The following is a 12,161-nucleotide window of genomic DNA, read 5'->3' on the forward strand; positions in this document are numbered from 1 at the left end:
TGGAGAGCACACGGACTGGGAGGGCGAGCGAAATTCTTGGAGGGACATGGTGGCAGCATGACCAAATCGGGGGACCTTAGTTCTCTTTGAACGCCTTCGTCAAGGTAGACAAAGTGCAGCTTTAAATGTCGCCCTAACCGCCTCGTGGAGAGATACAGTGTTCCCGCCTGTGTCGTTTTTTGTTTCGCCTAACCGATATTTCGGCTTACAAGACTATCTCTGCAGAAGTCTGGGGCTAGCGAGCCTGTTTGAGAGGATACAAAGGTAAGTAAGTGAGTTCCGTTGGAAAACCGATACTTTGAACCGTTGTTTACAACTTAGCGTTGCGATGCGTACGGCTCTGTTTACGCATGCAGCCTTACCACTAATGCCTATTCATTGTTTGGCAGCGACCACCGTACGCGTCGAGGCTTTCACAACCAATATACAGGCAGCGTGTGATGCCACTCAGTCGTTTTCCTTAGCCACAACTTGCATGAATTGACGTTAAGGATATGTCGTGGCGCTGCGACAAGCACCGACGACTGACATGCATGTTGCCGACAGATCATCAGAAGAAAAAACCTTTTCAAGTCATTGTTCCAGTGCAGCCCATCACTCCTGAAAGTCTTGCTCGGGCATGCCCTCACACTGAGTTTATAAGACCTGTCACCATGAGTCGATCCTACTTTGCAACAATCCTCCGCATACGATAATATTCGGGAAATGTTAACCACGCAAACGCTGTCACAAATGTTATCGAACGGTTTAAGCCGTGTCCATAAGTATAAGTGCAATGATTAAATAAGCATGTTTCTTCTTTTGACATTTTTTTTGATTTGTTGCTTTGTAGTAAATCGAACGTCATTTTGCATGTACAATATATTGGCAAGCTTTTGATCTCCTTTGAAGCCATATGTTGTCAAATGTGAACCGTATCTTTGGTTTCAGTTGACTCAGCATGAGTCGAGATGGTTGGTCAAAGAAGAGAGCCAATGCTGGAGATGACAATGGTTGGGCTCAGAGAGTAAGTATCCATCTTATTGCCATCATGCTAAACATTCCTTTATACCAACTCCTACACTCCTAAGTTTCACTGAAGGAAAGATAGTCACTGACTTCATCTCTGTCTCGTATATGTCGTTGTATGCAAATTGAGAGTAGCGGTCACAACGTCAACTGCTTAAGCTCAGCTGTAGTATTAATGTATAATAATCACAGATTGATTTCTAATATTATTTATTGTACCCCAAGTTTAACGTTTTAGTTCTTACATTTGTGTGTCCCGTTTCTCTTCTCCAGGGTGGCTACATGGCTGCCAAGGTCTCTAAGCTTCACGAACAGTTCCACCTTGATGCCATAGAAAAGCAGAAGGAAGGGGGTGGCTCCCAAATCTTCCATGGAGTGGCCATCTATGTCAACGGCTACACGGGTAAGACGGCTTTGGAAAGTGATCCAGTCTGCATGCACGAATGGCATTTCCCCCCTAACATAAACGTGCGTGTGTTTTAGCATTAGACAACAGCCAGAGTGAGTGAACACCTTCGGTAGTTTGCATAAGCTGCCTCCTCTTTTCATTGTGCACACTCTTCTCCCGGTTATCCGTAATTCTTATTCTACATTTCCAGTGTTCATTCCTCCTCATGGTCATTGTAAATCCAGTTTTCCTGCTTGTCATCCGCCAAGCCAACATAAATGGGATATGTAAATGATCTCCAAAAGCATCCCAGAGGAGCACACGACAAAGAGGCTCGCTGAATGCCAGTGTTATATTGGCTTTCCTAATTTTCCATTCTCAACCTCTCTCCTTGTTTCCTGTAGTTTAGCCACGTCAAACATGCTAGACGTCTATGACTATCCTGTTTTCACATTACTGTGTATGCACTTGAAAAGACGGACAGGAAATAGTCTTGAAACTCTTAATCTCTATCCGTCACAATTTATACGAAGGGAACTCAACATTCAGTTGGTTCTTCCTCATAGACAGAAACTCAAGTAACCTTTGCTCCATTAGCCTCTTGGTCGAGGTAATCTCGGGTTACACCCAGCGTCAATGTATGCAATGAGAAATCAATCAATTTGTCAAAGCAAATGAACGCAAAGCAAGCTTGCAGATATTTGTGCTGTGTCATTGTGGAGGAAGACGAGTGTTGCCCATGCAGAGTGTTGTCTTGGCCTTTTGGTTACGGCACCTGAGAAAGAAACGTATACCGTCCGTAGGAGCGTTTACAGTGTACATGTGAAGCAGTGGTTAAGGAGGACATTAAGAAGACATTGCTTGAATATTATACCTACACTATAGTCTAAATATTAAATTAATGTTTAAAACATATAATATATATGTTTAAAAAATGAACAGGCTACTACAAATGGACAAAAAACACCCAACAAAATCAAAATCTTTCGATCTATACATAAACATATGCTTCTAAACCATATTATTTTCTCTACCCACCAAATCAAAACGTCGAGTCAGCCTGGAAGGTGTTTCTTTAATTGGAGCGCTGTGTGTCCCATCCCTTGTTGTTGGATGCGAGCAGACCCCAGTGCAGATGAGCTGCGCCGGCTAATGGTGCTGCATGGAGGCCAGTTCCACGTCTACTACTCCCGCTCCATCACCACTCACATCATCGCCAGCAACCTGCCCAACAACAAAATCAAGGAGCTCAAAGGGGAGAAGGTTGTTCGCCCGGCGTGGATCACTGACAGGTTGGTCGATTTCGGCAATTGTAGAAATTGAGTGTGTGTGGAAAAATCTTTAAGGTGCTGCGGGTAAGATTTAACAAGCCTTAATGGAGTCTATTTGTTCTACACAGCGTCAAGGCCGGGTGTCTCCTGTCCTACCTGCAATACCAACTCTATGCTAAACAGAAAGGCCTGAACTTCCCCGTTGTCAGTCTTCTGCAGAGCCACGATGGGGCTGGACCCAGCCGCGGGCTCCCCAAGCAGAACCTCCTCCTAAACCGTCCCAGCTTAAAAGAGGCGGCCCCGGGACGCATGAACGGGGGCCTCCACCACGAGAAGACCTCCTCCAACTGCCGTAGTACCTCTGTTCCTACCCCCCACCATGACCCGCCCCATCCAGGGCACGTCCAGCCCCCCCCGAGTAGCACCGCCGCGGCTGACCTCGTTAGCCATCAGGGTCCACAGCACAATCACCCTGGCACGGGGCCGGTGTACCACAGCAACCCAACGCGCACCCGCCCTCTCTCCGACCAAAGCCCCGGCCAGCCCTCGCCTGGATGCATGCCTCCTCCTCCTCCTCCGCCGCCCTACAGCCACACTCATTCTAGTGTGTCGCAGACCCAGCCCGGGCCTCACAACGACAGTAAACCATTCCACACTCAGGCGCAGAACGGCTTGTCCTTCAACCCCCCCAAGCATTGCTACGGGGAACGGGACATTAGATTGTGAGTTGGGATATATTTACACGTTATGAGTGCAGTGCAGAGTGTGGCTTATATTTGAAGAACTTGTTTCCTTTCTTTTTTTGTCCTCCCGTAGGAATGGATCCAATGCTGTACTGGAGTTGGCCAGTGAGGTCTCCTGTCCTGTCAAAGTAGAATCAGGGGAGAGCAAGCCCCTGCTGAATGGACACGCTCACCCTGTTAATGGTGCCTTAAAGCCTGCAGCCCCTCACCCCTTTCCTCGAAGGGGCCCAGTGGAAAACGTAGCCCAAAGCCCACTCAAAAGCCCGGAGGCTGGGGCTTCAAGTCCCGCCGCACGCACTCCGCCCACCACGCCACGCGGGCCGACCCACGCAGACCCCTACTCGTTCCCCCACAGCCCCCCAAGGCAAGACGACCGGCTCCCCGTCTCACCCGGGAGCCCCAGCTCCCGCGAGGCCGGCGAGTCGCGACTGAAACCCCCACCCCCCACGTACCAGGAGGCCATCGCGGCCACCCAGTCCCATCCTCCACCCCCCTCACCCCTGCCACCCCATCCCGGTCGGCCAGCCGCCCTTACCAAGAATCCTCAGCTCCCCTTCCCCTCGCGCTCTCCTGTGCGACTCAACGGAAGTCACCACGATGCCTTTTCGTCCGACCTCGCTGCGCCAAGACCGAGCATCGCATCGCCTCACACCCCACCGGCGGCGGACCCCCCCGTCGCGGGGGGCCCGTCGTCAAAGCCGTCCGCAAAGCTGATGGTGCAGACGGGGGGGATCATCTCAGAGTACTATTCCCATTCACGCTATCACCAAATCTCCACCTGGAGGATTGGGTTCTCCGAGTACGTTAACGAACTGCATAGCAAGCGGCGGACGGGTGGAGACGTCAACCTACCGGGGAAGGAGCGACTGAGGAGATGTGCTCCACAGTTCCCCAGCCAAGGTGGGCCGAGAGCACTATCTTTTATTAGGGTTTTAGCATGGATATACCTTTACTTCTGACTATTTAATACTGCTTTGCTACCTGCACTGACTACTGAATCGGAGTAATTTTTTCTTAATACAAACTTTACACATTTGAGGTATAGTGTAGTTGTAATGGCTCGTTTGATTGTGTTATTAGTGTGACATAATATATATATATAGTCCTCTTTTTACACTTGGCCTCATGGCGGTCTCTTTTCTTGTGCTCTGATCTGTTCATGTGACCAGAGTCGGACATGGGGGCTCCACTCAGCGTGAAGTCATGTATCCTCCACGTGGACATGGACTGCTTCTTCGCGTCCGTCGGCATCCGAGATCGACCGGACCTGAAAGGCAAGAACCCTTCTACAAGGAATGCGCATGTTGTTGTTTAAGCTGCTTTCATATTTATGGGCTGCCTGTTGACCTGCCTGACCTGGTCATCGCCGTGTCCTCAACAGGGAAGCCCGTGGCTGTGACAAGTAATAGAGGGCCGGGTCGCGTGGCGCTGAGACCTGGGGCCAATCCTCAGATGGAGCAACAGTACTACCAGAGGAAACGCTCTAATGCTGACCCTGGTGTGTGTGTGTGTGTGTGTACACATGGTCCATGTTGCGTTTATAACAATATGTAAAATACGCCACAGTAATTTGTCTGACTGAGTGCTCCCATGCCGGTGTGTCAGAATCGCTACAGGCTGATTTGAAGGAGCGCGGAGAGCCGGACACCTCTGTCCTCTCCATGGCCGAGATTGCCTCATGCAGCTACGAAGCCAGGTAACCAGTGCAACGCCACACACACTATTTACTCCTTTCTTGGCAAATATCAGTGTGTCAAGCCTGTTAACGTTGTCGATTGGTTTGGCCCGTCTGCTTCAGGGCGGCCGGGGTGAGGAATGGCATGTTCTTTGGCAAGGCGAAGCAGCTGTGTCCTGCACTGCAATCTGTCCCATACGACTTTGAGGCTTACAAGGAGGTGGCTCTGGCCATGTACGAGACCCTAGCAAGGTAATGGCATTCTGCTAGGTCGTACTTTGAATTAATGATCTGCCTCCCACTGCTCTTTCTCTCATGCCATAAAATTATCTTGTCGGGCCCCGTTCTTTGCAGTTACACTCACGACATTGAGGCCCTGAGCTGTGATGAAGTGTTGATTGATGCCACCACCTTGCTATCAGAGTTGGGCATCGGCCCTGAGGATCTGGCCCGGGCCATCAGGGAAGACATCAAGGAGAAAACAGGATGCTCTGCCTCAGTGGGCATGGGTCAGTATCTCCGCTTTAGCCATCCTTTCAAAGTTTTCTTCTTTTTTTTTTTATTTATTGCTTATCACTTAACTGAACTTTTTTTTCCCAACCTACTTTATATTTATTTTAATTTTAATATTCAGGGTCCAATATCCTGTTGGCCCGCCTGGCCACGAGAAAAGCCAAGCCAGATGGCCACTACACGTTGAGGTCAGAGGAAGTGGACGATTTTATCCGGGAGCTATCGGTTACCAGTTTACCAGGTACTCGCTGCCCTTCCCCCTTCCTGTCCACCGAGAAGGAATTGAATGAATTGATGAATCCATGGTTCTGGCGTAAACCCTGTGCTGAATTGACGCGTTTGTTAAACGTCTGTTCTCCAGGCGTGGGGCCCGTCATGGGGAGGAAGTTGTCGGGCTTGGGCGTGAAGACGTGCGGGGACCTCCAGCACGTGGCCCAGTCAGAGCTGCAGAAGGCATTCGGGCCGCGCACGGGCCAGACCCTATTCCGGTTCTGCCGGGGGCTGGACGAGCGGCCGGTGCGCTACGAGAAGGAGCGGAAGTCGGTGTCGGCGGAGATGAACTACAACATCCGCTTCACCGGGGTGCGTCCGCTCTGAACTGCTTTTGAAACCAACGACTTGTTCAAGGTTTAGTTTTAGTTTAGCTGTATATCTTTGTGCAAGATTAACAAGATTAAAAATAGCAAAAGAAGATGCACATAGACATATATAAATGAACGGGTGGGACATAATAAACCCCAGAGGGCTTTTAAAGGATGCCCACCTAACATTAAAATACAGTAAGGTAAGAAATAAAGTGAACGAATCAAATAGACACAACAAAAAAGACACAACAAAAAAAACAAAATCCTGTTACGGCCAAGGCCAGGCAAGGCAACTTTATTTATATAGCACTTTTCATACACAAGGCAGACTCACAGTGCTTCACGTATAAACATTGTCATACAATAAAATTAATTTAAAATTATAACCACGTCGCCCTAAAAGTGCCCTTTCTTTTGCTTGATTACAAATGAAAAATACAAGCGCATTTAAGTTCATATGGCCAAAAAGCTGAATAAATAAAGGACAGACAAGCAAAAAGACAATATATCATACAGTCAATATGGAAATACATTATCATATGCTTTTAAGATGAGATAATTTTTGTCATACAATAAAAGATGTTTTTTGAAAGTGTGACAGGAAAACTGTTCCAAATGACTGGGCCTCTATGCCTGATTAAAAACTGGCCAATATTAGTTCTGTAAAATTGACGGTGAAGGAGATCTACAGATCTGGTCTGATGGCTATGGATATGTGATAAAAAAAAAAAGTATTGAAAAAGGTCATTTTTGTCCAAATGTTTCTGCATGGCCACGGGCCCCTCGTCCCCCCGGCTAGGCAGAAGAGGCGGAGGCTTTTCTCACCAGCCTCTCTTCGGAGGTCCAGCGGCGTCTGCAGGAGGCGGGACAGAGGGGTCGCCGCATCACCCTAAAGGTCATGGTCCGCAAGGCGGGGGCACCGGCTGAGTCGGCGAAATACGGCGGCCACGGTATATGTGACCACCTGGCCAGGTGAGGGGCTTGGGGGGGGGGGGGAACCACGTCGCCCTAAAAGTGCCCTTTCTTCTGCCTGATTTATGAACCATTGCCCTCTTTACGAGTTCGAGTTATGAGGCGATGAGTTTACGAGTCGCTCTTGTTCCCGCAGGACGGTGACGCTGGCCCAGGCGACGGACAGCGGCCCGCTGATCGCCTCTGCAGTTGTCAAGCTGTACCATGCCATGAAGCTGCCGGCCCAGGAGCTGCGAGGCGTGGGCATTCAGGTCCAGCAGCTGGAGGGAGCTCGCAGTGCCCCTGAGAACCACAAACGCTCCATAAAGGACATGCTGCTGGGCCCGGGGCTCCCCGTCAGACCCCCTCGTGCAGGTCAGCAGTGTGTCTGGGGAGGGATTCACTGCTGTGCTAGGATTGAGCACACGTTCTTGTGTGTATTGTTTGTCAACCCGTTCTTGGTTACACGTTGTTTGTCTGGAATAGGGCGCAATAACGGTATGAATGTAACCCGTGCAACCGGTTTTAAAATACATTTCAGCAGCCGACCCGGGTTCAGAGCAGGTGAAGCCAACTGCCTCAGGCCTCCCCTCAGGCTCTCCTCCCCTTCAGCTGTCCCCTGCTGAGCCTGTCCCGGGGACAAGCAGAGACCCACACACCCCGCATTACGCCAGAACCACACGGCTCAACCTAAGCATTGAAGTCCCTTCGCCCTCACAGGTAAGGATTATGCATCTCTGTGTTTCTTACTCAGGTTTTGGTTGTTTGTTTTGCTTACAGAACAAGCATTAACTTTAGGGTACCCATTTCAGTCTTGACCATCTCTAGAAGGAGCAGGGTTCTGTTCCTTGGTTATTAATGGATTTCTCTGTGATCTTTGGAAGGCTAGGGTTAGCAGAGTAACATGTGGCCCTCAAAGCCCTTTGAGACATGTCATTCAGGGCTCTACAAACAATGGACTTCATCTGATCCGCTGCTCTCCATTGCTCTTTTGATTCCTCCATCAGGTCGACCGGTCCGTATTGGAAGCCCTGCCCGCAGACCTCCGAGAGCAGGTGGAGCAGTCCTGGACCCGACGAGAGCGGAGACCCAGCAATGCCTTGCACCACGCAGCAGGTCCCTCCTCCCCTCCCTTTGGTCCTGGCCCTCTCTCCGATCTCCTCTCCGGGTCGGCGCTGTCCGTTCGGCCTGCAGGCACGCTGCTCCTAGAGATCCCCAACCAGCCGGGCCACTCGGGCCCGACCGGCATTGTACTGGAATTACCCGATTTCTCACAGGTGACCCTTTTTGATATTCTTGCGTACACCAAGATGTTAGTTCTGGATTGGAATATACATGCACAGTAGGACAGCAGATTTACTTGGCTGTTTTCTTTTACTAAATAAAAAATAATGTTATTTTGGCGGGATAGGGTTAAATTGGCATATTGCTAGTGTAGTGGGTTTTTATATGGTAGTTAATTGAAGAAAGATGTTTCTGGTTGTAGGTCGACCCCGATGTGTTTGCCGCCCTGCCCAGAGAGCTGCAGGATGAGCTTCGCTCTGCCTACCACCGTAAACAGAACGCTCAGCCCCAAGGAAAGCTGGGTAATTTCCAAGACCAGTCTATTCAAACCAATGTCGCAATAGTTGGCTGAATAAGCTAAAGTTGTTGCCGTTGGTTAAGCACTAATGGAGCAATACATCTCTCTAAATCTCTTTCTGCAGCGGAACAAAGGAATCCACTTTTGCAACTGAAACAGCCAGAAGCTGGCGTCGGCGTGGCAAGGGTAAAGCGCCGCTACAAGAGAAAGAATGCAGTGAGCCCGGCTAAGAAAGTACCTTCCCCGCAGAAGAGGCATGTGACCGGGAACAGCCCGGCCAAAGTCCTGCCACCGCCCATGAGATCCAGGGAGGTAGCGGGTGGACTCAAGGTACTGAGGTCATCAGATGAACGTCAACACTTCAAACTGGGTTCAATTCCAACAGAAGAGCTTGTTTTTAATAAAATATTTGTCTGTGTTTAAATAAATGTGTATCCATCTATGCCCATTGCCCATCTATCTATCCATCTATGCCCTTTTTTTACAACCAGATGGATAACGGTCCTTCCACCTCATCCCTAAATCAGGAAACCCCAGAAGTCCCTTCTCCCTTCCCCCCCCGCGCGGCCCCTACCCTGGCCGGAGCCAGTGAGATGACCGACATCAGAACACTGCTCAGAGAATGGGTCACAAGCATATCAGGTATTATGCTGTCTGTTTTGGACTGTCTCCTCCGGCGCACCAGTGAAATTATACGGGAGATGTGTTTTATTGGTTCACGCTTGACGGCTTCAGACTTCTCCCCAGAACCCATGGAGGAGGACGTACTGCAAGTGGTGAAATATTGCACTGACCTCATAGAGGACAAAGACCTGGAGAAGCTTGACCTCGTCATCAAGTACATGAAACGGTAAAGGCAGCATTCCCTCCACTTCCTCGCTCAGACATTTAAACAAAGACGACAGTTGTGTTGTATGGAGTGCTGTTGCATTGTTTTTGTCCACGCTCTGTGTTGCCTTACTGTGTGTTGACCATACTCAATGACCCCCTGCAGACTCATGCAGCAGTCGGAGGAGTCTGTGTGGAGCATGGCATTCGACTTCATCCTTGATAACGTCCAGATGGTTGTGCAGCAAGCTTATGGAAGCACCCTGAAGATGGCATGAAAGAGGAAGAATTCCATATTTTCCATTCTTCTTTTTCCTCACGGCCCTTTTTCTCTACTGCTTCTGTTGCTCATTTCACCGTCGGCAGTGTTGCGTGACTTTCAGGCACCCCAACGTTGTTGCTCTTCGGCAGGATGGATATTTGCAGTTTCGATTTCCGAGCTGAATTTCCTCAACAAAGCACTTGCCAGGAGGCTCCTGTTGATCCTTTTCTCAGCGACAGGGAGCAGGGGAACTTATCCTTTCAGTGACAGCTGCATAGCGATGTCAACGTATGATAGAGGAAGGACAATTTTCATCATACTCAGTTTCCTTTTTATGATACATTTTGCACACCAGTTAACGGACCGTGAACAAGGAAGGGCTGGCACCCTCCCGCTTTATACAACCTGCTTTTCCTTTCCATGCAATGACCTCATCATGCTCCAAGTGCATCTGTGTAGCAGCGGCCCCTGCAAATACGAAGTGTGTGTGTGTGTCAGGAAATACATTTAGCATTCATTTCAATACCATTTACATGTTGTCTTGTGATGTTTCATTCAGAATAATGAAGTAAAATAACGTAATGTTCTGGTTTTCGTCCCCCCATCTTTGTGACTTGTTAAGAATCTGCCTCTGTCATATCAACTCAAAGCTGGTCAAACAAGGCTTGCTGCATAGTATTTCATACCTTTTGTATCTTTTTGGAGAAAACAAAAAAGTGCCAAACATTGTTGTTCAAACATGTAAATAATGTTTTTCTGGGTTATCCATGTGTATGAAAAAAAGCTGTGTGGAGGATTTTCCTCTTGTATTGTTTACAAAGTTGTATTCTTAGTAACTGTCTTTTAATGCTAAATCTTTTCAATACAATTCTGTGTCTTCAACAGGGGATTTAGAAGCAGATCAAGGCTTAACATCTAAGTCATTGGTTAGCTATTTTTCTGATTTTTACTCTTGATTGGAAAGAAATACCTTATGTGGGTTATGGCATCAATATCCCACATCAGCATTTCCTGATTTATAAACAGTAATGTGCACTCTAATATGGCATTTACATTGTCATTCAGTTTGTGTGGCTTGGATTGCAGTGGGCAAGTCTAGTGTTAAACTGCCACGTACTGTTTTATACATTTCAAATATAGTAAAGAGACAGTGTTTACGTATGTACTCTGTCACATAGAACTAGCTTTTGGTTTCCTTCGAAAACTAGCTACATAACAGCAATTAACTATGAGTAGTCCATGGCTTTTCTTCCCAATCTCAAATCGGCAGGTTATTAGAAAGAAAAGCATATATATATATATATATATATATATATATATGTGTGTGTGTGTGTGCTTGAGGTGAACTTTGAGAAACAAGGTAAATCTTTTGTCGGAATACGGGCAGAAGATAATGATTGTAATTGTGTAAAGAGGACTCCCATTGACTTTGGACAGCACTTGCTTCTCCCCATGCCATATCTTCTCAGAAGGGAATGGCCAGCTGTTCTAATTGGTCAGTCCATTACCTGAAAACTGGCCTGTGCCTGACGACCTGAAGCTGTGACACGTTTGTATGTTTTTTAAAACTCTATAATAAAACTTTAAAAAAAACACCACTTTGTTTGATCCAAAAGTAGCTCTTTATAGAACTGACTATATTGGTCCATATATAATAGACCACAACCTACTTTATATGCAAAGTTACATTGTAAGTAGGAGTCAATTCCAAAAGTGAAAAACAAAAACATTTTGACATGTACACGAAAAAACCATTGTTACTCATTTAATTTAAATAAATTATAAATATTATTTTGTAATAACAATATAGCAAATGGACGGGTGAACATTTCTCAAAGAAAAAAGACATGAAGTCCTAGGAATAATTTCCATCAATATCCATTTATCCAAAACTGAGCAAGTAATGAAGTGCGCATGTATCAAAACTAAGCCCCCAGGAACAGTGCATACTTCCGCAATCCATCAGTCATGGAACATCACATTCGGCTGGAGTTATGATTTTGTTAAACAGATTCCCTGGGAGGATCATTGACCACAAATGTGACTCAGATGGTTATTCGTCAATGGTTTCAGCAGAAATTAGTGTAATAAACCACATTTTATTATGTGTATATGGTTACAACCAAAAAATACAGAACAAAAATCCATTCTCATCTCTAAACAGGTGTATAAAGGAATGGAAAATGCTTTTTTCAATAGAGAAGACTATTATAATTAATAATAATAATTGGGGGGGATTTCAACCTGGTCCCTGATATTTGGTTCGACCGCCTACCTTCAACGAGACAGTGCCACGCATTTGACGAAACAATACTTGAACTGATGACAAAGGCCAATTTAGTAGATTACTGGAGAA

The 12,161-nt window shown here is 47.3% G+C and overlaps 1 protein-coding gene across 3 annotated transcripts; it reads left to right on the forward strand.

Moving 5' to 3' along the window:
- Positions 1 to 15: 15 nt before the first annotated feature.
- On the forward strand, positions 16 to 11,328 carry rev1 (REV1 DNA directed polymerase). Of its 3 annotated transcripts, none has more exons than XM_079731308.1 (22): positions 16 to 264; positions 931 to 1,006; positions 1,282 to 1,411; positions 2,520 to 2,688; positions 2,796 to 3,389; positions 3,484 to 4,310; positions 4,580 to 4,684; positions 4,792 to 4,908; positions 5,016 to 5,106; positions 5,209 to 5,337; positions 5,440 to 5,594; positions 5,720 to 5,839; positions 5,960 to 6,180; positions 6,982 to 7,154; positions 7,291 to 7,508; positions 7,675 to 7,853; positions 8,141 to 8,410; positions 8,620 to 8,719; positions 8,840 to 9,045; positions 9,207 to 9,357; positions 9,463 to 9,565; positions 9,710 to 11,328. In XM_079731308.1, the coding sequence occupies exons 2-22, from the start codon at positions 941 to 943 to the stop codon at positions 9,819 to 9,821; spliced, it is 4,236 nt and encodes a 1,411-aa protein (XP_079587434.1). In that variant the 5' UTR covers positions 16 to 264; positions 931 to 940; the 3' UTR covers positions 9,822 to 11,328. The 3 variants fall into 3 exon arrangements, with proteins under 3 accessions (XP_079587434.1, XP_079587436.1, XP_079587435.1); XM_079731310.1 differs by having other exon boundaries at positions 9,243 to 9,357; XM_079731309.1 differs by having other exon boundaries at positions 7,678 to 7,853.
- Positions 11,329 to 12,161: the final 833 nt, after the last annotated feature.

This window comes from Pollachius pollachius (genome assembly GCF_949987615.1).
Source record: "Pollachius pollachius genome assembly, chromosome: 3".
In the NCBI taxonomy this organism is placed as follows: domain Eukaryota; kingdom Metazoa; phylum Chordata; class Actinopteri; order Gadiformes; family Gadidae; genus Pollachius; species Pollachius pollachius.

Bases quoted from the DNA above. Each gene is read 5' to 3' on its own strand.
- rev1 (XM_079731308.1), top strand. From the start codon at position 941: ATGAGTCGAGATGGTTGGTCAAAGAAGAGAGCCAATGCTGGAGATGAC. The intron at 1,412-2,519 runs GTAAGACGGCTT...GGATGCGAGCAG, and splicing joins CTATGTCAACGGCTACACGG to ACCCCAGTGCAGATGAGCTG. The intron at 4,685-4,791 runs GCAAGAACCCTT...TGTCCTCAACAG, and splicing joins AGATCGACCGGACCTGAAAG to GGAAGCCCGTGGCTGTGACA.